The sequence below is a fragment of the Ylistrum balloti genome, unplaced genomic scaffold (genome assembly GCF_031769215.1).
Source record: "Ylistrum balloti isolate Yb309-2 unplaced genomic scaffold, AGI_CSIRO_Ybal_v1 Utg370572, whole genome shotgun sequence".
NCBI lineage: Eukaryota > Metazoa > Mollusca > Bivalvia > Pectinida > Pectinidae > Ylistrum > Ylistrum balloti.
This window is the reverse complement of record NW_026782358.1, coordinates 746,378-769,987: the sequence shown is the minus strand read 5'-3', so window position 1 is coordinate 769,987 and position 23,610 is coordinate 746,378. Positions and strand designations below refer to the sequence as shown.

Genomic DNA, 23,610 nt, shown 5'->3' with positions numbered 1-23,610 from the left:
GATACATGGTATGGGGTACAGGGTACAGAATACAAGGTATAGGATACATGGTATGGGGTACAGGGTTCAGGGTACAAGGTATAGGATACATGGTATGGGGTACAGGGTACAAGGTCAAAAAGCAATGACTCTTCAGATTGATGAAATATTGGTAAATTGTCTTATTATATAGACAATACACGTACTCTGATATCACACTACATACCATAAACAACAATGTAAACAAGCTGTCTAGTAATTAAAGCTATACCCTGAAGAATCACGAGTATATTACATAAAACTAAATTATTTGACCCAAATATTTATCCCCATGTTAACAACAGAACCTGCGTGAAACCTGCATAAACATTAGCGTGAGTAATTGGTTTAATCATGTCAGATTTTTTTCGCCATTATTAATTATGCCGAACAGGTATGCATCTAGTGTAGAATATCTACCGACTCCGTGTCATAACTTATTAACGAACTCAGCGTGAAATGCTGTATTTTGTTGCAGTATTCAGTTTCCCGTTGGTACCGGTAAAAAAACATCATGTTAAGCCAAAGGATTCACTAATTTACCATGCTCTTAAATTTAAAACACACAGCCACGCGAAAAGAATTTGGAAGTTAGAGTAAAAACAGTTGTTCGGTCTTTCATATTATAGGAAAGTCCTACTCCAGTGAACAGAATGAAGAAACTTCCCCCAAAAACCGTCCCTGATTGCCCAAAGGAGTAATGATATCTGAATGAGATTTTAATGTGTTCAGCTTCTCTACCATAGCCCCGCAGGCCGAGTCTTTTGGGAGATGGGATCTTTAACAACATCAAACATATTATATACAAGCTGGGAATTCGTACAATTTTATGTGATTTAAAAAATCAACAAATGAACTGTTCTATTTCGTCTAAAAGGTTGTCATCAGTTTCTGAGAGAGCCGCTTCCATTCGTCAGACAGCCGTATACTGCCGAACGTGCGGTTGAACATGATGGCTTTCATTAGCTTAAGGTGTTTCACCATATAACTCATTAAATGAAATTTTGGGTTAAAAATAGTGATTTTATGACGTAAATATTAAAATTAATGATAAGATGATTCATTCAATCAAAGGATGAAAGGTTACATGGTTTCTAGCGCTGAAGATTTAAGAAAAAAACCTCTAGAGGTTGTGTTTCAGGGCGTTGGCCTACAGACAGTGTCTTTAGTAGTGTAATGGAGGTGTTTCATTAACGATATCTCCGCGATTGATAAAGCTTTTAGCTGTGTAAAGTGACTAAAGATTCATCCTTAGGTCTATCAACACGTCCACCTCTAGCATCGTGTACTTGGAGGTTGTACATTTATCGTTTTTGTATTACATTATGTCTACAGAAAACGTCATTTGGTTCTACTTCCTGTATAAACCTTACTTCACTTACTGGCAAAACCTGGACAACGTTAGACACATTAGCAAGATTTATCTATATTAGTAAGTTTGTTATGTACATACATGCATACATTTACATTACTTAATTTTCTGTCCAGGTTTTTATTTTACCTCACAAATAGAAAAAAATCTAGTAATAATTTTCTCTATATTTCTTTATTTTGATAATTTTTGATAAATGTATAAGAAGGATTCAGGTTTACACATGAAGAACATCAAAGTAATGTGAGGTAGAATTAATGTATCGCTTTAACTTTTAACAATAGACATGAAGGTTAACGTGAAATGCCAAACCCATCAATGCATACACGCGTTAAACTGGTCCTGTAGGTTAAACACTTGTTAAACTGGTCCTGTAGATGTACACGTGTTAAACTGGTTTTATAGACTTACACTCGTTAAACTGGTCCTACAGACTTTAACTCGTTAAACCGGTCTTACAGATTAACACGCGGTAAACTGGTCCTGTAGGTTAAACACTTGTTAAACTGGTCCTGTAGGTTAATCACTAGTTAAACTGGTCCTGTAGATGTACACGTGTTAAATTGGTCCTACCGACTTACACTCGTTAAACTGGTTCTGTTGACATACATATTAAACTGGTCCTGTACATTTACACGTGTTAATCTAGTCTTATAGACTTACACGTGGAAAACTGAATCCATAGAAATTCAAGTGTAAAATTGGGCACATACACATACATAAACATGCAAAAGTGGAATCACAGACTTACAGGTCTAAACCTGGACCTGTAGATTTACACGTGTATACCATAAAGGTACACATGTAAAATTCTATCAATAAATTTACACGTGTAAAACTGGATCCATAGTCTTACACGTGAATAACTGGACCCATAGATTTACACGTATAACATTCGATCAAAAGACTTAGATGTGTAAAAGTGAATGTATATATTTATACACGTGTAAAACTAGACTTTAACTTTACACGTGTAAAACTTGATCAAGAAATTTCTACACGTGTAATACAGATCACACAGACTTAATTACTTTTATAACAGGTCATACACAGATTCGCACGCGTAACATGCTGCAGTCCCACACCAGTCTATATGTAGGAGAGGAGAAAACTTCCATGGTCAACCTATCTTATATGTAATTCGAATCTTAACGTTTTAGGACAGTGATATTCTTTGTCGTAGTAACAAGTATGAGGTAACACGTTAATTCTTAATAACATATTTTAAATCTTAATTAAAACTACTGTACCTCCTGTGCGACGTGAAGAGGATCGCATGCCTGCTGAAGGTATAGTTGGGGGTATATATACGGATTATAGGATAGTGTCGTAACACCTGTTCCGTGTAAACACCCAAACTATGTTAGACCTTTATAAATCTCGGTGTTAAGAACATTCCTCAGAGAACGAACAAGTCGAGATAGATTTTACAAGTAAACTATACAGTATACACTTAAACACGATACACCCGTGTCATTACCACTCGAAACAAAATTAGAAAGTTTTACAACTACTCATACAAAAAAGAAACGTTCATCTATTACAGTCAATATGAAACCATTATTGTTTCAACTTTAAGAGGATATTTACTCTGTCGTTTCCAAATTGACTCGGGTCATGAAAATCCCGTATTGTGGTCGTATCATTGTTTAGATGGTTGCTAGTGAAATTGATTCAATATTGACATAGCTTTGTTGCTGTAGTGAGAGCTTTATACAAAGTAAACTTTCCAGGGACAAGGCATAGTCGACAGAGCTATTTATGTCAGAATATCGCGCTGTCATTTGGTGAATTCTGGTCATATATGTATCATTCATGTTTTTATGACGAGAGTGCCTTCGATCAACCCACTCTACCTAACCTTGAAGGGGAGGGTTATGTATTCAAGTCTAGAACAGACAGACTAGGATTAACTTAATTGTCAAAATTTCCTGAATGAATTACGAATTGAATATCTTCTTAAATCTCTCAACTTTATTAAATCTAACACGCCCCGAATTTGACGGTAAATGTCAACTAAGGCACAACCAAATCGTTGAACACTTAGTAATGCTGTATACCATAGGCCTAATTAGAGTACTGACCTCTTGTTTGCTACAAAGCTGTGTCAACAACTCCCCTCCTCCTCACCAATGCAGGGGTGTACTTTTCACTGTTACACATTTTGGAATGTATCACATGCTGAGTTTAAAACACATCATTATTCGATCCCCTGGTGTTTCACATGTACAATCCTACAATTACTTTCATTTTTATTTCAATCTTGCTTTTTTAACAAAGAAAATCTTTGTGATTTTTTTTGTAGTTGCGATATTTAAAAGATAGTTTAAAAAATCTTATTACGATTCAACATATCGGCATACCTTAGAATATTACCATTACATAGCATATTTATGTAGTTTTACAGACAGAAATAGTGATCACAAACATGTCCCCTAGTAATCCGTTTGATTACGTGTATACAGCTTGGAGTTAATAAAAGTTGTAATTACGACAGAAATAAGACAATACTTCATAACAAGTGCACTGTTAATGGTTTTCTAAACTCGCATAAACTTTAAATTGGTTATAATGAAAAATCGCTCTATTTGCGAGATCATATTTAAACAGCACCATATTGGGAATAGCATGCGAACATAGGTACAGTGTACAAGATCTAATGTACAGTGTACATAATCCCTCCCTGGACGAATTGTCATATCAGGATGAATATTTATCACTCAAAGTTGCTCATTCATCTAATTTAGAAATACGAAGATTTTTTCTTTTATGTTTTCGTTAGGCATAACATATGCGTTGTAGAATTAGAGTGTTGCAGGAAAGGAGTTTGAAATTCAAATTGGAAAGAATACGACGGTCCCTTTTTTATGTTGTTCAATGTGAGGAAGCCCCGTGCTGCTACCATAAAAATACCCTGCCTCAAAACGACCCTGGCTGTTGACGGGACGATGAACCCAGCAAATCCATACAAACATATGAAATTAAAAATTGTGTGCGTTTCCCTGCCTCTTACGACGGTTGATTATGTCACTATCATACTATTACTATATGGCCGAGATACTTGGTTCTAGTTTTAACAGCAGTCGGCTACCTCTCGGTACTTGTCACGTACCGAGGTGAGAAATCTACCAAACTTCGCCCGGTAGCGAACAGAAAACATGCCACTTGATGCCTTAAACGAGTGTCGCGTGGCCCTCTGACGTGTTATGACCAAGCACTTTTTCCGAGAATAAAGTGTGATACGACATATGTCAGACATGGTACATAGCTGTTAATCATCCTCTCGAGGAGTTTTCCGCCGGAAGGTGGCGTAAGTGGCACTGTAACTTCGGATAACCTCATGACTTATTACCCATACAATGCTCAGAGGTTAAGTCCGTGTTGTGTTTGTCTTCAAATAATTGTGTACGATAACCGTTCGGTACTCGAGATTGACTGACGTATTAAAAATGTGTATTTTTTATTTCACACCCTTAAACAAATATAGTGTCATTGATCACTTAAGGGCATAGTTTATCTCAGATTTAAAATTTCGACAAATCTTTTAAACTATGTACAATCCCTCGAGTGATTTCGGGTATTAGTATAATAAGTGGAACGTCTTAAATACAATAACTACCGCGAGAAAAAGGATAATTATCAAATAAAAATAAAAAAAATGAAAGAAGAACAAAATGAAGATAAAAACAGAAAATCGAGTTGTATTAGGTGAATCCGTGCATATTAGGATTACGTAAGGGTTGAAAAATGCGTATTACGGGGGTGGATTTAGTATCACGGGTTTGACTAATTGTGGTTACGATTCTGGCTATCAGGATGTCAGATTTTGAATGTTAAACGGATGGACAATATAAACATATATAACACGATTCAAAATTTGATAGAAATATCACGTTCAACTGCAGATGCGGACTTATTATTTAGGTGTGCACCTATTTTTACGCAAGTGAAAAATCGCCTTCATGTTTCCGCTAATTGTTAACCTTTACAGATCTATTAAACCTACAGAAGTATATATTGCACGTGAATACCCTTTTTACAGGTGCTTACATATTTTACACGTGCATACATATTTCATACGTTCATACCTGAATCATATAAAGAGATACAGATTTACAAATGCAGACATCTTTTTATCGATGTGCATATGGTATCATATCATCATAAATTATATAACAGGAAAAATACCATAAGTCTGGTTTATCGCAGAACACAAGTGTGAACCAAAATAAACTCGCTGACAAATCATCAATGATACACAAGTACAGTTACGTGTAACGGCGAGCTTACAGGAATGTCTGTTTAGCATAAACGGTTATAAAACGGACACCATTGTTGATAAATGACAGGAAGAAGGAAATTCTACAAACACGTGGTTCGTCGCTGCTCTGTGTTTCATCCTTCCGTTTCAATATATAGGGTGCCACAGACAGGAAAAAGGGCCGTATGCAAGATTTTTAGCATGAAGTAATTTCTAAATCCGGATCTGGATTTAGAAAGCTTTACTGAAGTGTAATTACACTGTGTTGTTGTTTTTACTTATTTTTCGTTTGGAATATTTTAAAGTGCGAACTCATTGTATCAAACGTCAGCTTTGAAGAAATTCCATGACGTAGAGAAAGAATTCGGAAGCTTTCGGACTTTAACGTTTGGTGCACTGCACGATTTTCAATTTATTTGATACTGTGTCATTTAAATAAGATCCAACAGATTGAGACTTTGATGCTACGAAATTATTCCATTGGATTCGTATTGGGAACGTTCTCATGCCTTATATAGGCGAGTAACAACGCTTATGAATAACTTTGTAAAACGCGAATAATTTACCAATCACGAAAGATGTCTGTTTATAGTTTGGCTCCATCGTTCGGTAGACTTCCGGTTCGTGATATCCGAGACAAGAAACGTTTACAAGTCACCAGCTCTGCTCATCATATTTTTTGAACATGTATATATTTAAAATATACCAGCCAAAGTGGTCAGTGGTATTATACTTTAGGAAAGAAGATTCACTTGTACCAAAAACATCTCCGAAATAAACAACAGATACTGGTATATCAACTTATTCATGACTTTGTTTATCCCTTAGTAAAGACCCTGAGTACATTAAAAGACATTTCGTTTTCCTGTGCTTTGTTTTATTTGATATAAGCGACCCCAAGATCTGACAACACTGGAAGAAACACGCGTGTTTATCCTACACACAGTTGTGTACATGTGAATTACAGACATATACAAAATAGTATTAGTGAATGCTGTAGTACTTGTCGAGCCATTAATGACTTGGTATAGTTAGAGATCTACGGGAGGCACAAGTAGGCGATAAAACACGCGAAAATAGATTCCATACTGGTTTACTTCCTTTCACACTTGCCTCCCTCGTCATAATAACCGGATCAATGGCAGAGAACCCACACAAGCACTTTTGTTGATTCTTTAAGTTTGTCCATTGAGACAGAAATACCATTACGGTAAACAACATTGAAATTAGTGTAAATAAAACAATAACTATTATTTATCTGATCAGTATTTGGAATATATGCCCTAAATTCGTATGGTGTGTATTGTTTACGTTGTATACATTCTGTAGTCTAGCGTTACCACAGGGGTTATTGTACACAACGCATTATCAATAGTAGAAAATAGCGGAAGGAATATTAGAAAAAAAGTATTTACTAAATTATCCAAAAAATGTTTCGGGTCTGTAGAGTATAATTATCACTTTACATTTTTTTCCGAAGGATTGTTTTCCCATCAATTAATGCCATCGGATTAAGGAGGTAATATCTGTATCAAATATGTAACAACGCCCGAGGTGTACCGAGTACCTCTTGTGTCATTGTTAATACCACATGGTGAAGCAAACAAACGCTTGATGGGCACTTCACTGCAGCAACTCATTTCCTTCAACCAGGCTTTAGGGAGGGAGAAATGGACAGACAAGAGTGAGCCCATGTGATGTGGGTGGTTCGTACTAACTTGTGAGGTTTGGTTTTGATGTCACGTGATTACCGCCGTTTACTTAAGCGACCTCGTCAGTTTGCGCTAGTTAGCTTATTTGTGTATTTTTCTTCACACACATGCGTGCTAATTTAGAATGGAGACATGCATTTGGAATGAAGAAATCGATAAAATAACTAATTAAGCAGTTTGAAATCATTATATAGATTAATCCACGTTCTCATACAGTTCCCCTTTGATGCTATGCCCCTCATGTATGAAAGATAGAACCTCGATATACATGTAACGTCCATAGTATCTATTTAATAAAAAACTCGACATGATACCCTAATTCCTTATATTACAGAAGCGTTATGAAACATATTCAAAATATACCTTTCTGAACAAAAACAAAATATCTGCATTATAAAGACCTCTAAAAAAAAAAAAATTGAAATTAAAAAAAAATCGTTAATGGAATTTAAAAACGGAGGCATTATTTCCTCGTTAGAATTTCACAAGTGTATTAGTTCTTGCATGCACTAAACATCTTACTAATCCATGTTGGGTGAACGTATATATTTAAACCAAAATTTACAACTTTTCGTTAACCCTCAAAACAGACAGAATGTCGATACTTCCTCAACACACAGTTATATTTTTATAAGTCAGTGCTGTTATGTTAGCCTATTTGTATGGCGTCTGCAGTTGTTTTTTGTTTTTGAAATAAATGATAAAATCTTTGTTGTGTCGTAAAAAATGACCTTAATGGTTCTCTGGTTTAACTGGTCATTTATACAATCTGTCCGGAGTATAAGAAAACTCACCAGCCATGCTCTTGTGCTCTTTATCACAATACGTCAACCAGATCATAATGCATGATAGATACTACACGGTAACATTACATGGTAGATACAAGAGGGGGACAGTATATGGTAGATAATACACGGTGACAGTACATGGTAGATACTTCAGAGTGACAGAACATGGTAGATACTACAGGGTGAAAGGTACATGGTAGATACTTCAGGGTGACAGTACATGGTAGATACTTCAGGGTGACAGTACATGGTAGATACTTCAGGGTGACAGTACATGGTAGATACTACAGGGTGACAGTACATGGTTGATACTACAGGATGACAGTAGATGATAGATACTAGAGGGTGACAGTACATGGTAGATAATACAGGGTGACAGTACATGGTAGATACTACAGGGTGACAGTAAATGGTAGTTACTACAGGATGACAGTACATGATAGATACTAGAGGGTGACACTACATGGTAGATACTACAGGGTGACAGTACATGGTAGATACTAGAGGGTGACAGTACATGGTAGATAATACAGGGTGACAGTACATGGTTGATACTAGAGGGTGACAGTACATGGTAGATACTAGAGGGTGACAGTACATGGTAGATAATACAGGGTGACAGTAAATGGTGGATACTTCAGGGTGACAGTACCTGGTAGATACTCATGGGTGACAGTACATGATAGATACTAGAGGGAGGGTGACAGTACATGATAAATACTAGAAGGTGACAGTACATGATAGATACTTCAGGGTGACAGTTCATGGTAGATACTAGAGGGTGACAGTACATGGTAGATACTACAGGGTGTCAGTACATGGTAGATACTAGAGGGTGACGGTACATGGTAGATAATACAGGGTGACAGTACATGGTTGATACTACAGGATGACAGTAGATGATAGATACTAGAGGGTGACAGTACATGGTAGATACTAGAGGGTGACAGTACATGGTAGATACTAGAGGGTGACAGTACATGGTAGATAATACAGGCTGACAGTAAATGGTAGATACTTCAGGGTGACAGTACCTGGTAGATACTCATGGGTGACAGTACATGATAGATACTAGAGGGAGGGTGACAGTACATGATAGATACTAGAGGGTGTCAGTACCTAGTAGATACTAGAAGGTGTCAGTACCTGGTAGATACTAGAGGGTGACAGTGCATGATAGATACTACAGGGTGACAGTACATGATAGATACTAGAGGGATACAGTTCATGGTAGATACTACAGGGTGACAGTACATGGTAGATAATACAGGGTAACAGTACATGGTAGATACTAGAGGGTGACAGTACATGGTAGATACTAGAGGGTGACAGTACATGGTAGATACTACAGGGTGACAGTACTTGATAGATACTAGAAGGTGTCAGTACCTGGTAGATACTAGAGGGTGACAGTACATGGTAGGTACTTAAGGGTGACAGTTCATGATAGATACTAGAGGGTGTCAGTACATGTTAAATACTTCAGGGTGACAGTACATGATATATACTAGAGGATGACAGTACATGGTAGATAATACAGGGTGACAGTAAATGGTGGATACTTCAGGGTGACAGTACATGATAGATACTAGAGGGAGGGTGACAGTACATGATAGATACTAGAAGGTGACAGTACATGGTAGATACTACAGGCTGTCAGTACATGGTAGATACTAGAGGGTGACGGTACATGGTAGATAATACAGGGTGACAGTACATGGTTGATACTACAGGGTGACAGTAGATGATAGATACTAGAGGGTGACAGTACATGATAGATACTAGAGGGTGACAGTACATGGTAGATACTAGAGGGTGACAGTACATGGTAGATAATACAGGGTGACAGTAAATGGTAGATACTTCAGGGTGACAGTACATGATAGATACTAGAGGGATACAGTTCATGGTAGATACTAGAAGGTGACAGTACATGGTAGATACTAGAGGGTGACAGTTCATAGTTGATACTAGAGGGTGTCAGTACATGATAGTTACTACTGGGTGACAGTACATGGTAGATACTACAGGGTGACAGTACATGATAGATACTAGAGGGTGTCAGTACATGGTAGATACTAGAGGGTGACAGTACATGATAGATACTAGAAGGTGTCAGTACCTGGTAGATACTAGAGGGTGACAGTGCATGATAGATACTACAGGGTGACAGTACATGATAGATACTAGAGGGATACAGTTCATGGTAGATACTACAGGGTGACAGTACATGGTAGATACTACAGGGTGACAGTACATGGTAGATAATACAGGGTGACAGTACATGGTAGATACTAGAGGGTGTCAGTACATGGTAGATACTTCAGGGTGACAGTACATGGTAGATACTAGAGGGTGTCAGTACATGATAGATACTAGAGGGTGTCAGTACATGGTGTCAGTACATGGTAAATAATACTGTTCACAGCACTGCACGTGACAGATACTAAAACAAGGCCGATAAGATACATGTACTAGAAAGGTTGACGACCCTGAGATAAAAACTGAACCTGAGATATAACGAAGGTAGGAGTGTATTTACAGACACTAGACTTTCATGGTAACCATATTTTACTATATACGTATAAACACGTTTTTGTGTTACCATACACACGCGTAAACACTAGCGTTTTAGGTAATCCTAAATCGCCTTTGAAACTTGATCCGAAAACTTCTGCATCGCTTTGAAACTTTGTTCCCTACAAACATGTCTGTCACAAGGGAAAGCATTTGTTTCTTGGAGTTCCGAAATCACTTTTGTAATATTAGTATCACGATCTGAGTAGAAGCTGATGTAGATAATCGGTCAGTGAAATAGTAGAACAATACCTGTATCTGTCACATCATAATAATAGAATCTGAATTTGAAAAAAAAATAATAATAAACCGAAAACCCTTACAAAAATGTACGAAACAAATGCACCCCTCCTCCCCTCATTTACGGCACCAGGCTATTTTGTTTGCTGTGTCTAAGGTTCTGTGAACAGCTCGGGTCAATTCGGCTGTATCTCCTAGTAGTAGCTGGTGGCTACCTCACTGAACAACATACGGGATGTCCGTTGCATGGCCTACCCAAAGGGACGCAACTGCGCCAGTACAGACCGGCCCATTTCTCAGTTTGCTGAGAACCAAAACCCACTTGGGAAAGTAGCGTCTATCCAGACATCTCACATCTCCATCTGAGGTTATTTAGACCAACGCTCAACACAACTGAGCTTTTTAGGCCCCCAAGATAGGCTGAAATGTTTACTACATTTTTTATATATAGGAACAAAAAGTCCAAAGAAATACCATCAATGTAATTTTGAAATGGTTTCTTTAAGAAAATTTGAAGGAGAAGATATTTTCGTTTATTTAATTTTAGACACAATCTTCGGATAAATAATAATTTAGATAAAATATTTTTACGTGGACATCATGTTAAAATTCAATTAAGATGTCCTGATACAAAGCTGCCTTAATGAAACAGAATGGCTTTCGCCTTGAACATAGAAATGACTGTGAACTATTTTAAGAACTCTCAGCATTATTTTCATGAAATGTGACCATTTATTCTTCAATTTAATTGATGTTAAGGTATTCCAAAGAACACTAACGAGTGTGAGTTGGAGCCTGCTCACGAACATTTGTAGTATAATAACGTCTATCTGTCTGGGCCTGGTAAAGACTACCGCGTTAAGGGACAACGTAATGCCTTACGATAAACAGGCAAAAGTTTTCTGCTTTCTTTTGCCATAATATATATCGTTTATCTTTGAAGCGATTCTTTGCCGTCTAACGCGTGTCATTAAATGCTTTAGCAATAGATCCTTCGTACTGTACCTTAAAAAAAAACCCAACAGAATCCGGATAACAGTCATAACAAATAAAAACTAACAAACACCTCCAATCCATGAAACTTCTAATTTGCCTAATTTATTCCCGTGGCGATAGGTTTTTCCGCGTTCTCATTCAAACTGATTTAGCCGACAGTTCTATACCTGTCTTTCTTTTATTTCGACAAGAGACCGTGAAGTTCATGTCTCTAAGAGTGGTTTACCAAAGTAAAAACAATGGCGAAGCTTGAAACGAGAGAAGATAAATATCATATTGAAAACTAATCATGGATCCAAAGAGCAGACATAATTTAAATGTCGACCTTTTCTTATCTTCTCCGAGAAATGAATTTTTAAACACATTTATACTTGGCACGAAATTCAGTTTTTGAGATGCAGACGATTTCATGTTTTTGTACAGGCCAAAGAATTAACGTTAGATCTAACTGCTCTATATATGATCGAGGAAAGTTATGCTAGCTATGCTTTCTGTTTGGCTGAGGAAAACGCTATTCAAGTCATTCCTTCTAAGATTTTCTGGATATTATTTTGTAACCTTCAAAATGAGTTAATAAATAAAGTGTTTTATAATTTCAGCATTCAAATATTGATAATTGTGAGTAAGTTAAATTACCTATGTGACAATTTTTATTTCGGTATAACTATGTAACTTTAACGTCTGTATATTCTGTAATTCTCGTAAGAAATTATCAATGTCTATCATACACAGCTATATCACAGAAGATAATGGTCATAATTCCGTTGTAACGTGTTTGTGTATGGTAACCTGTAACTTGATGATAAAAACATGTCAATGCTACAAATAAGATGCCTCAAATTTCGATAAAGTATCGCCATATAGCAACGATATATCGACGATAAATCACGTACTTTCATTGCGATATTATGATTTCAATAACAGTTTTCAATTAAATTAACGGAATTTCTCGAGTAAATTTGTGAAACATTTAGAAATGTCAATGAAATATCTCGATTTTTCGTCGAGATATCGCGATTTTTAATAGGATGTCGTGATTTTTTAAAAAGAGTTATCTTGATTTTTAATGATTTATCGCGATTTCTTAACGTACTAATAATAACAACGCTTAATTGAGACATCCAGATATTTCTATATCACGGCAATTTGATGAGAAATCAAAACTTGTCAGTGAGACAGCACGACATTTCAAAAAAGATTTCACGATTTTCAATGGGATATCATATTTTAAAAATATATTTTCAATCCATACAAGCAATAAAGATTTAAGTAATAAAAGACTGTTTGACACATCACCCCAAGCTCTTGGCTTTCCATGGATATTGAACCATGTGTCTCCTTACATGTATACAAGCTGTAAACGTTATTTTCTTTATGGACATATTGTATACCGCGTACAATGAAATAAATAATTTACCTTTTACGGAAATAGAGGATATCATCGCAATCGTACTTAGTCGTGTGTACTATTGCTTTTAGAAGTCATTTATTTGATTTAAATGGCTTTATCTACATTAATATGTACACACACACAAACATCAAAGGATCTTAAATATATCAGTAAGGCATTGTATTGTGTTTTAATACATTTGATGTAGGTATTTCGTCACGTTACCAACACGATAACTTGTAGACTGTGATAATCTTACTGTTTAAACCAACACGATAACCACTACACAGGAAACATTTGTCACTTCATCAGGATCAAATTGATCTCCAGTTAATTTAATTTTTTTTTATCAAAGAATTTACTTGACCGTAAAATATGATGAATAGAAAAAAAGGACTTAAAATGTCTATACACGTCTGGTGTATAACAGAGCTTGCTCTCCAGACGATGATATAGCTGTATGTAGATATACTATGTACCTTACGCCAAGTCCACAGAAAAGAGATTCAATCAAGTTTTGTTATCGACAACGGTAATCGAACCCGTATGAGAGGGTGAGTATTCGGTTCACTAGCCTTCGGAGATAACGTCACTCAAGTGATCGTAAGCTAGACGGTCCCAAACTCTCCCTAAAGGTCCTTTCTGATCCACTCACGTGAAACAAAGGGTTCAAATCAATTATCAGAACATAGATAGGTGAGTTGAATCAGTGACGGCTCGAGATCATAGTGTTATGTTGTTTTTTTTTTAAAGAATGAACGTGTCAATTTAAACACAATGATATCGGTTACTCGTAAATTGTTTTCTGAATGGAATAGTTCTGATTTTTAAAATACAACTGTCTGTTATCAGTTGTGTTAAATTGTTACGATTTTTTGTCAGATCAACGATTAACAGTGCTAGCATATGATTCATACGAGAAGTATTGCACATGCATTTCTGGGCCTCATCAGTATCAGTGTCCTGACTAAACAGAAAAATTGAAATAGACTCATCCTGTCTATGTCTCACCAATCAGTTTACTTAATTTTGCTCTTAATGAATGGGTACTCTAAAAATAACAATAAATTAAAAGCAAAAAAAATGCACCAAAAACAAGCGCTATCGAAAATGCACACTTTTGTATGCTTTGTCTGGGTAGTTATGAATCACTGTTTCACCACTATATCATACCATCTACTGCTGGATACTAGATTTATCTTTGTTTAACACAATGTTCTCGATGACCTTACAAAGTCGCGGTAATTAGTACTTATATCATTTGTGCCTCCAAGAAAATACATTAAATGCACATTTAACCTTTTGATTTAATAAAAATAAGTCATTACGGAATAATTACCATTAACGTGTCGGAAACAACGTAATATCACAGACACATGAACTTCACTTAAAATGGGTTCAAAGCTCTGATCCCACAGCATATCAAGAATACTTTGAAGCACACAAAATGACCCTTTTAACGATTTACTTTCTTCTGATCTGTGCAACACAATTTTTAATTGAATCGTTATTCAAAACACCCATAAAGAAAAACACATATATTGTTTTTTTCTTTAAACATCCTTAACGAATGACGATAGGTATGTTAAGCGCGTGACATGTTTGAGATTATCGTGTCCTTAACTCGACCTCATCTGGATATACGATGTTCTTAACGAAGAAATATATTTTATTTTTGTCTATTAACATTTATGTATGTATGTATGTATGTATGTATGTATGTATGTATGTATGTATTTTAACAAAACAGGCCAAGAACTTTTATGCTAGCCATTTTGTGTTTGTGTTGGGTTTTTCGTTATGAATACACCCTTCTCTTTTTTAATGTAATACTGCCACAGTTAATAGATGTATTTCACTGCAGGTGTATATGAGAGAGACAGTGTAAAATCAACAAGTACTTTATGTATAATAGATTTACATATGATGTTTGTATCTGTAAATATCTCCTGTAGGATGTACATAAATGTCGATTTCAGATAATAACGATTATCATTACTTTCACTATCATTAAACACGCGCACTCTTCTGCACGTGTAATGGAGTACGTTATAGATAGTGGCACCAATACTGGAGAAGGTCAATCGTCCCGGAATGACACGTGATTTATAACGAACAAGAAATACATCGAGACTTGATATCATTTCTGGCACAAGTTGCAAACAATTCGTACGGATTTCATTTCAGAATAAATTCAAAAGGAAATTGGACAACAGTCATAGTCTGTATATTCAAGTGATCTTTTAACTAATATCGTTTAACTTTATTTAGTAGAATGTGATTAGATTTTCCCATGTTCTCTCTATTATGAAGGAATATGACATCTGACATAACTTCATTTAATACCAAAACCCTAGCAACATATTTTAATAAATTCATAAATTGATAAATGTGTATTTATTTTATACCAACAAAGAAAGCCAAATGACAGGGATACAGATTCCGACTCGACAAATTATTTTCTAAGCCTAAGAACAATGTGTAAAGAAACGCTTGCTGGCATACTTTTACAGCCTCTCTCCCAACCCCGACATGAATACATTGATGATATTGTTGTGATACATTGGCACGTATAAAACAGTTTTAACCATGCTGTCATCTGATTATATCTTTATTTAAAAGCAAAATCGTTTTCGGAAAGATTTTCCAAATGATAAACGTTATATTGAATAAGATTGTTGTAAAAAATTCAAGCGTTTTTAGAACATAGAATGCATTGTACACAAAGTTAAAATCATTTGGCTATTAGATGATCTCACAGCGAGATTAGGTTTTTAACACTTGTACTTTTCGAGTACAAATCACAGCTCTAGACATTCCTTGTATTACTGACCTTCTTGAGGTCAGTAGAATCTCTAGGGGATTTTTTGTTTACCGGAGGATGAGGAAGGAGCATGGTGGTGCAGGCATTACACGAGAAATGAGATTGTGAGTGATTTAAAATGAAACCGACGGGTGCACGAGGAGAAGTATGAGAAAGTGTGAGTGTGAATGAATCATATGTATGTAAATTGTTGAGGACGCGAAGACTCCGCGGGTGTAGGATTGGACAAAAGGGAGTTTGAGGAAAAAGACACAATGAGGAGACAAGATGGTTTAATGGGTAGGAAAGGGAAAGTCATGTACAAAGAGGACAAGTTGTTGCAGCAGGGGACATAAAATACAGGAAATAAAATATTATGCATGCAAAAGGGGATAAGTTTTTGTATAAAATAATACAGCGCCTTTTAATACATATCTAGTATTTAAGAATACCAATTAATGAACATAAAGGCTTGGTTTTAGGCGTGGTACAGAGGATAGGAGGGCGAAAAAGAGAGCAACAATTATAGAGATGACAGAAAGAAGTAAGAGAAAGAGGGATACATGAAGGTGGAGAAAGGGAGAAAGACAAGTAATTAAACTGAAAAATATGTGAAAGAGGATAATAGTGTATACGAGTGCCGATCAGAGCAAGAAGACACAGGAAAGGATGCTGGTAGAAGTAAAGACATATGTTGAAGTAAGGATACAGAAAATAAAGTAGGACAAACATTCAATCTGATATGTTAGGCTGAAGATTGGAAACAAAGATGTAGAAGAGAACAAAATGGAGAGGAAAGAGGCGCGAGAACGTAGACAGGGACATTGGTCTCTGTCCCGGGTCCAAGATAGTCTTGGCCAAACTGCGTACATAACTATTTTACGACACAGCCCAGTAATAAAATTACGTTTCATGCTTATAAAGACATACTTGTGAACTGCAATCAAATCTGACGCTATTTACATTCTTTGTCAACGATACGTTTAATGTTGGAAATTCTGTAAAGGTATAAAAATTTTATGTCACCTAACGGAACAGAGAACAGTCGCCAACATCTTGCTTAAACTTATATACGGCGATTGTATGTGGTTTAAACCCGTAAAAACGCAGACAGCAGATATAAATTATCTGTACCTGCGTCCAAACGATATATAGGCAGAATACACAGGGGTTAATTGGTGTTCTTTAACGACAGAGCCAAGCTTAAGCAGTATCCTTACAAAGACCACATTTATAAACCAAATATTTAGAACGTTTTCCATTTAAACATGTTGAATGAAAGTAACTGTTAATCTGACATAAAATTTAAACCTACACATTTCTCCGTCAAGTTTATTTGTAGAAAAAAATCGATCAATTTATATGTGTTTTATTTTATTTCAAAATGTAGTGTACTTGATAATTCTCGGTAAAATGTAAATGATGCCAATTAGCCACACTGAAGTGTCTTTCGTTGAGGAATGTTTTGTAAACTTTCTTTGTGGTAACACACCGTGTTGAACCTGTTATCTCGTCCCCATAGGTTACCCTCCTTGGTGTGAAAACTATGGTCGTAGTTTTGGAAATCAGCTATTATAGTAGCCATATAGAATAGGTCAAGGTATTAGATTTCTTCCGCTTTATTTTATCTTCATCGTTAAAGATTTACAACAAGATTAAAGTTTCTTAAATCAATTACCCATAGCTTGCTTCGGGCCTGCCTATAGAAAAAAAAAAACAATTTGCAGAAAGAAGATTGTTTCATGAAGTTGGTATCGTCAAGATTTCTAATCAGCTGGCTATGTGACATCGGATTTCAAACAAGTTGGCTTTTTATATGATCTTAACCCCTGATCTCCGAAAATATACATACAATTGAATGAAAAGCACGGCCCCTTTGCTCCGTGGTGACACCAACACCACATTGATGAGCCGGAGAGGTGGTCCGAACAGTACAAATACAATTCGGCTGCCCACAAATATTTTGTAGGCCGCCCGTGATGACAAATTTGATTGGATTTATTGAATCTGAAAAATCTTAATCGCCTTTGGTATTGTTTGGGTGTACTTGTCCGGCAGGTCTACCGCTAACGGCGATTAAGGTTTTTGTCACGGCTTAATGAACAGCCGTATCAAGAGGCATCCTTATATAGTACGCCTGATTAGTAAACCATATGAGAATCTGTTCTGTGTTAGTTCTGAACCTGCTTTAGAGCAGTTCATCAGTTGACTCTAAACACTATGCTCTGTCTTAATTAATTGCCTATCCGATAGTCATATTAGATACACGTTTTTAACACTAATGGATAATATAATTTTTTTTATTTCGTATTTTTAAAACATATTTTCAAGATGTTTTCGCGAATTATCAACCAGATTAAAAAACAAAACATGTTTTTTTCGATCTTATCAAAATGAAAGCAAATTAAAATAACTAGTTATCACTTAGCTCCCTTCAGGCATTTTTAGAGAACTACTTTTCCCTTTTTAAAGTCAAACATCCCATCATCCTGATTTTGTATAATTTTTTTCTTTTCTTTTTTATTATTACAAATGAAATCATTGTACATAGCAATTTTTATTGGACAAGGATTTAAGTCTATTTTACCTTTCCTTGTGCTTTTAAACATTTATTCTCAATTTGTCTGACATAATATGTTAGTGATATGCTCTACTTTAATATATGTGTTATGCCATTCAGTTGAATTGAATCTTATGTAGAGCTTTATAGCTCTTTAGGTATGACATTGTGCGTCATGCTTTTTAGTTGTCTTGTACATAATAACCTCAGTCATGTGATGCTTCAATTTCTTCAAATCTTCGTCTAACTAAACTGTAAAGATATTCTTTTAAGCCGGATTTGCTTGAACTTCTTATGATAAAGTTTATCTACATTATAACATCATTTACGCTAATCTATGTGTTGAATGGAGTCATTTTTCTACTTCTATCAATAATTTTTTTATTTTGTCAACTGACATATCCTTCCGCAACTAGGTAGATCACACATGTATGTTATTCCTACTACAAACAATTTTTCTTCAATATGGAATTTGGTTTAGGTGGTTCCTGAATTGTACAAAATTCATTCATTTTCTTTCACATAGTTCTTTTTTTTATCTTTGAAATGGATTCTAATGCGTGTATAAGTAAAAATGACGTGAACTTTGTTCGAATTGGTCGATGAAGATGATATCTTCATCAACCATAAGATAAATATATCTTCATTTCTCATTTCATAATGGAATAAATGTTGATCATAACAATAATACTAATAATTAAACAATGTAACAAAATCATAATTAGAAAAAATCCCTTACCGTATCATCCCCAGCCTCCCACGTGAGGTTTACAGTGTCCACCTCAGAGGGGATTGATTGTAATCCCTTGTCAATACCTGGGGTCCGTAGATAGTGAGGAAAAGTTCCATCACTGACAATATACACTTTCATCCGGAGCCCTGTGAAAGGGAACATGTAACAATTATCATAATAAATTTTTAGGCAGTAATTTTTATTCAGAATAAAAGTTGAGCCAATCATTGCAGATTTCACATCTCAAGGTGCAAGATGTTATCTAAATATGAATTTTGTATAAATGAAAAAATAAAGTTGTTCATTGTGCAAAAATCAACAGACGTTCTTATTTTATCCACTTGGATCTAAATGGCTTACATATATGTAGAAATATTGCATGTAATGTATAATATTATAAATGGCATTTGGAAAACTTGTCACGATGTTTTTCCCAATGATAAAGAAACAAAATATTACATTTTACAACGATATCAAAATAGTCTTATGTTTTATTTAATATTTTATATCACAATAAATCTTATTTTAATGTGACATAGATAAAATTCAGCTGATGGGTTTATTTATCTACATGGATTTGGATGACAGTCAACGTGTGTGTGTGTGAAAATTGCTTAGTGTTAAAGTTCACAGTAATTGTAAAGCTTGTCACGAATTTTTATTATGTATTATCAGAAGAAATTCCTTAAGATTTCTGGGTGTTCTTGTATGCCGTTTATATATTTTACATTACAATTAATTTTACTTTTCTGTCATGCATATCATGTTCAACAGATGTGCTTAATTGTCTATTTGGACCTGAATCGCTTACAAAATATGTATGCTTATTACTTATTGCTTATTACACTAGCAATTAAAAACCTTGTCACGATATCTTTATTACAAAGAAACAAAACATCCATATATCGTTAAAAATTCAAGATATCTTTATGTCTTATTTCATAGAAATATATATTTTTTATAATTGTAATAAAGGTCAATGCGATATTGTTATTCTTTCTACACCATGCAACACCTTTAAGCGAAAATGCAATTTACAAACGTAATGGTTACAATTATCACACGGTATTTAAAGCTTTCCAAGACCAGCATCGCGAAAACGTGTTGACATCGGATACACAAGATTTGAAAAAAAAACAGCAGACTTAATGAGAGTTTATTTCTATGCAGTAAAAAAGACAAAAGATGTCTTGGCACTTGGAAAAGTTAATTAAAATTGAATCGTGTATCTTTACGATAAAAAGACATACTTTGGCACATAATGGTGTCTGTTCAAGTTTTCGTATATTGTAGTCTTGCGAAGTACGGTTTGCTTATTGTATACAAACATGCTGCGATTCTCATCGCTCAATATTCAACGCTTAAAGTCGGTCTTTGACATAGATTCTGTGTAGACCTTACAATAAACATGTGTAAGATACCAATTTTAGAGGTGAAATGCTCGGTGAATTATAGACAGTTTATATATTGAGGTTGTTTTGAAAGTATATAAATATTTACCAGTTATTTCCGTCAATACTCCTACAGAGACGATTTTTCTATTATTAAGTAGTATAAATATTTAGACATGTTGGATATCTATAAGGGTACGCTAATGACAAGCATCATGCTGGTAAGTAGTCGTCTGCTACTTGTCAAAGGCGGTAAAATGTTCATTATACAGTTGCATAGGCACCTGTTACTGTATTAAGCTGTGCAGAACTCCAGTCTTCACGATCGTCACTGAGTTTTTACACATAAACCGAGTGTGAATGATATGATTGTACGTAAAAGGGTGTTTTTAGATGCAAAAGAATAATGAAAATTATCCTAATTTTAACATGTAACGACTAGAGGTTTCATATAATTGTACAAACGACAAGCAATTGTTTAACATCAATTCTACTTCAGCACTAGGTACAGCAAAGCCAGTTATTGAATTAAAACAACTTAGAAAGAATCATTTTGACTGATAATAAGAAAGTCAGAGTGCAAGCTAAGTCCGTATACTAAGAAACGATCATTAGCACGTACAAAAAATTGTAGTAAGGACGCCAGAGAACAGCATCTTTCAATACAAAGTTTTAAGCAGTTGCAGTAGAGCCAAATAACATATTGAACTACGTGGATCCTACAGCTATTTCGTCCTTGTAGAATTCGTCAGTGATACTAAGGGCCAAACATATTGAAACTTTGGACAGATGTGGAGATGTACTATCCCCATTATTAAATAAATTTCGTAATATGGAATTAAGTATAACTAAGAGATTCATTCCTCATTTACTACAACTACATACTGAATGCAATGGTAAGTGTGTTAAGAGTGTATGTAGATGTGACTTTAGAGATGGTACAGACGAATGCTGACCCTGGTGGTTAGTGTGTTATACATGGAAACTCCGAGACCTAATTCCACTACCTCTGTATATATGTAGACAGTTTGTGATTATATGATAAAAAAAAGAGCGATTCGGCTGAAAATCTTCTACACTTGTAACTTTTATGACCGTTTATCTTCTTTCGTTATGGTTTGGGTAAAATTTATTTTAAAGATGAAACATTCTAACAGAAACTGTGAAAATAAAACAAGTGGTATACACACTGAGAAAACCAAATGCACATGATAACAATTCAGTGTTGTCGATGTGCTGATTCCACTGTGTGTTGTGCCCTAGTCAGACCATCTGGTATAAATTTTGTGTGAAGTAGACTTTTTCAAGAGAGTAGTTATTTAAAGTGTTGGTTGGATGCGGTCTAAACCATTCTGTAAAAAATGAAAACAAAACAATATTTGAACTACTTACCAACTAAGTGTTCGACTTGGTTCTCATCCATCCAAAGGGAAAGTTTGCTCTTGGCTAGACAACTGGAAAGGAGCAACGGTGCGACGATATAAGCTAGGATCTTGTAGATCATGGCTAGTGTAAGGACGTACCCTCGAGTCATTTAATTGTCTCTATATTTTTGCGTGGTCCGTCAAATGTGATATAAAAGTCAGTAGTTACTAGTATTTGTGAAATATCTCCTGTGAAATCCCTCTCCGTGAGGATACTCGTGACAAGCCGCACTGTTGGAATAGCATCCACAACACCAAAACAACCAGTATTCATGTTTTTCAACCATTCGTCAAAACAAACCATTAGGTGTTGTGCATATATCTCATAATGGTGTAATAAAAACGACTAATAATAAAGAAAATATTCCAGTTCTCTTCACCGTCTGCTGCTTCCGACACCAGTCCTGACACTGACCAGTATGATCAACCATTACTGACCACCACTGAAATACTCTGCATAAAAAGCGATGTCCTGCTTGTCAGCTCCTCATCAACCCCTTGGCAAAGGCTAGGCACGGCGCGGACCGATATAGCTGTGATAAACCCACGGTTAACACAGGTGATTAGGTTAAATCTCTATAACACGGACAGGAGACCTACCGAGACTTGTGAGAGGCTGCCCAAACTACTACACAAAACTCAGCCAAATTTCCTCTTTCTAGAACCACCGACACACAACTACCTCCTCCTTCTCTCCCACCACTACTACTACCAATTCAACCAGCCCCGATTTGCAGTATTAAAATGGATATATTCATTAAAAGATAAAGCCCAAGTTCTCCAAAGTGGTAACCGAATATATGAGAATCGACTTATTCAACAAGCTGGTATGATGCTCTATCCTGGCTACTGCACACACTCCCGGACGGGCACAGAGCTACAGGTACGTATTCCCCACTGAGAAATGTCGACAGGAGCTCCCACAGGATCCGCAGTAGAATTGAAGGAATCCCTAAATACACGACCCTTTTTATTTTCATCACAAGAAATACACTCTAATTGAAATTTTTTCAACAAATGAAATTCGTTCTCCTCAAATTGACTGCACATTCATCACACGTATCAAGCGTGTTTGAAAATATGACGTTTTTACACAAGTCTGTGGAATGGTTAGTGTAGACAAGATAGTTTGTGTTCCACGTGTTGTAGGCGCACTCGATTGGTTTTATTGGCTTGTCCTCCTCCACAACTCCACCTATTACTGTAGAAATACAACCTTTATGGCTTTCAATCTTGCTTAAATGGATTAACATTCGTCAAACCCCGTAAGTGTATGAACATCCACAACCTAGAAGGCATAGAGCACTGTAGTAGTCAGATAGCCAAGACTGCAACGAAATTGACT

The 23,610-nt window shown here is 35.7% G+C and overlaps 1 protein-coding gene across 1 annotated transcript in view; it reads right to left on the bottom strand.

The window, feature by feature from the left end:
- The window catches only part of LOC132556484 (wnt inhibitory factor 1-like), a 62,217-nt gene extending 39,842 nt beyond the window's left edge, over positions 1–22,375 (bottom strand). Inside the window, exons 1-2 of the mRNA XM_060220893.1 lie at positions 22,234–22,375; positions 19,457–19,596 (exon numbers count right to left, since the gene is read on the bottom strand). Coding sequence (XP_060076876.1) covers positions 19,457–19,596; positions 22,234–22,375 — 282 coding nt within the window. The remainder of the gene's footprint in view (positions 1–19,456; positions 19,597–22,233) is intronic.
- Between the last annotated feature and the right edge of the window lie 1,235 nt (positions 22,376–23,610).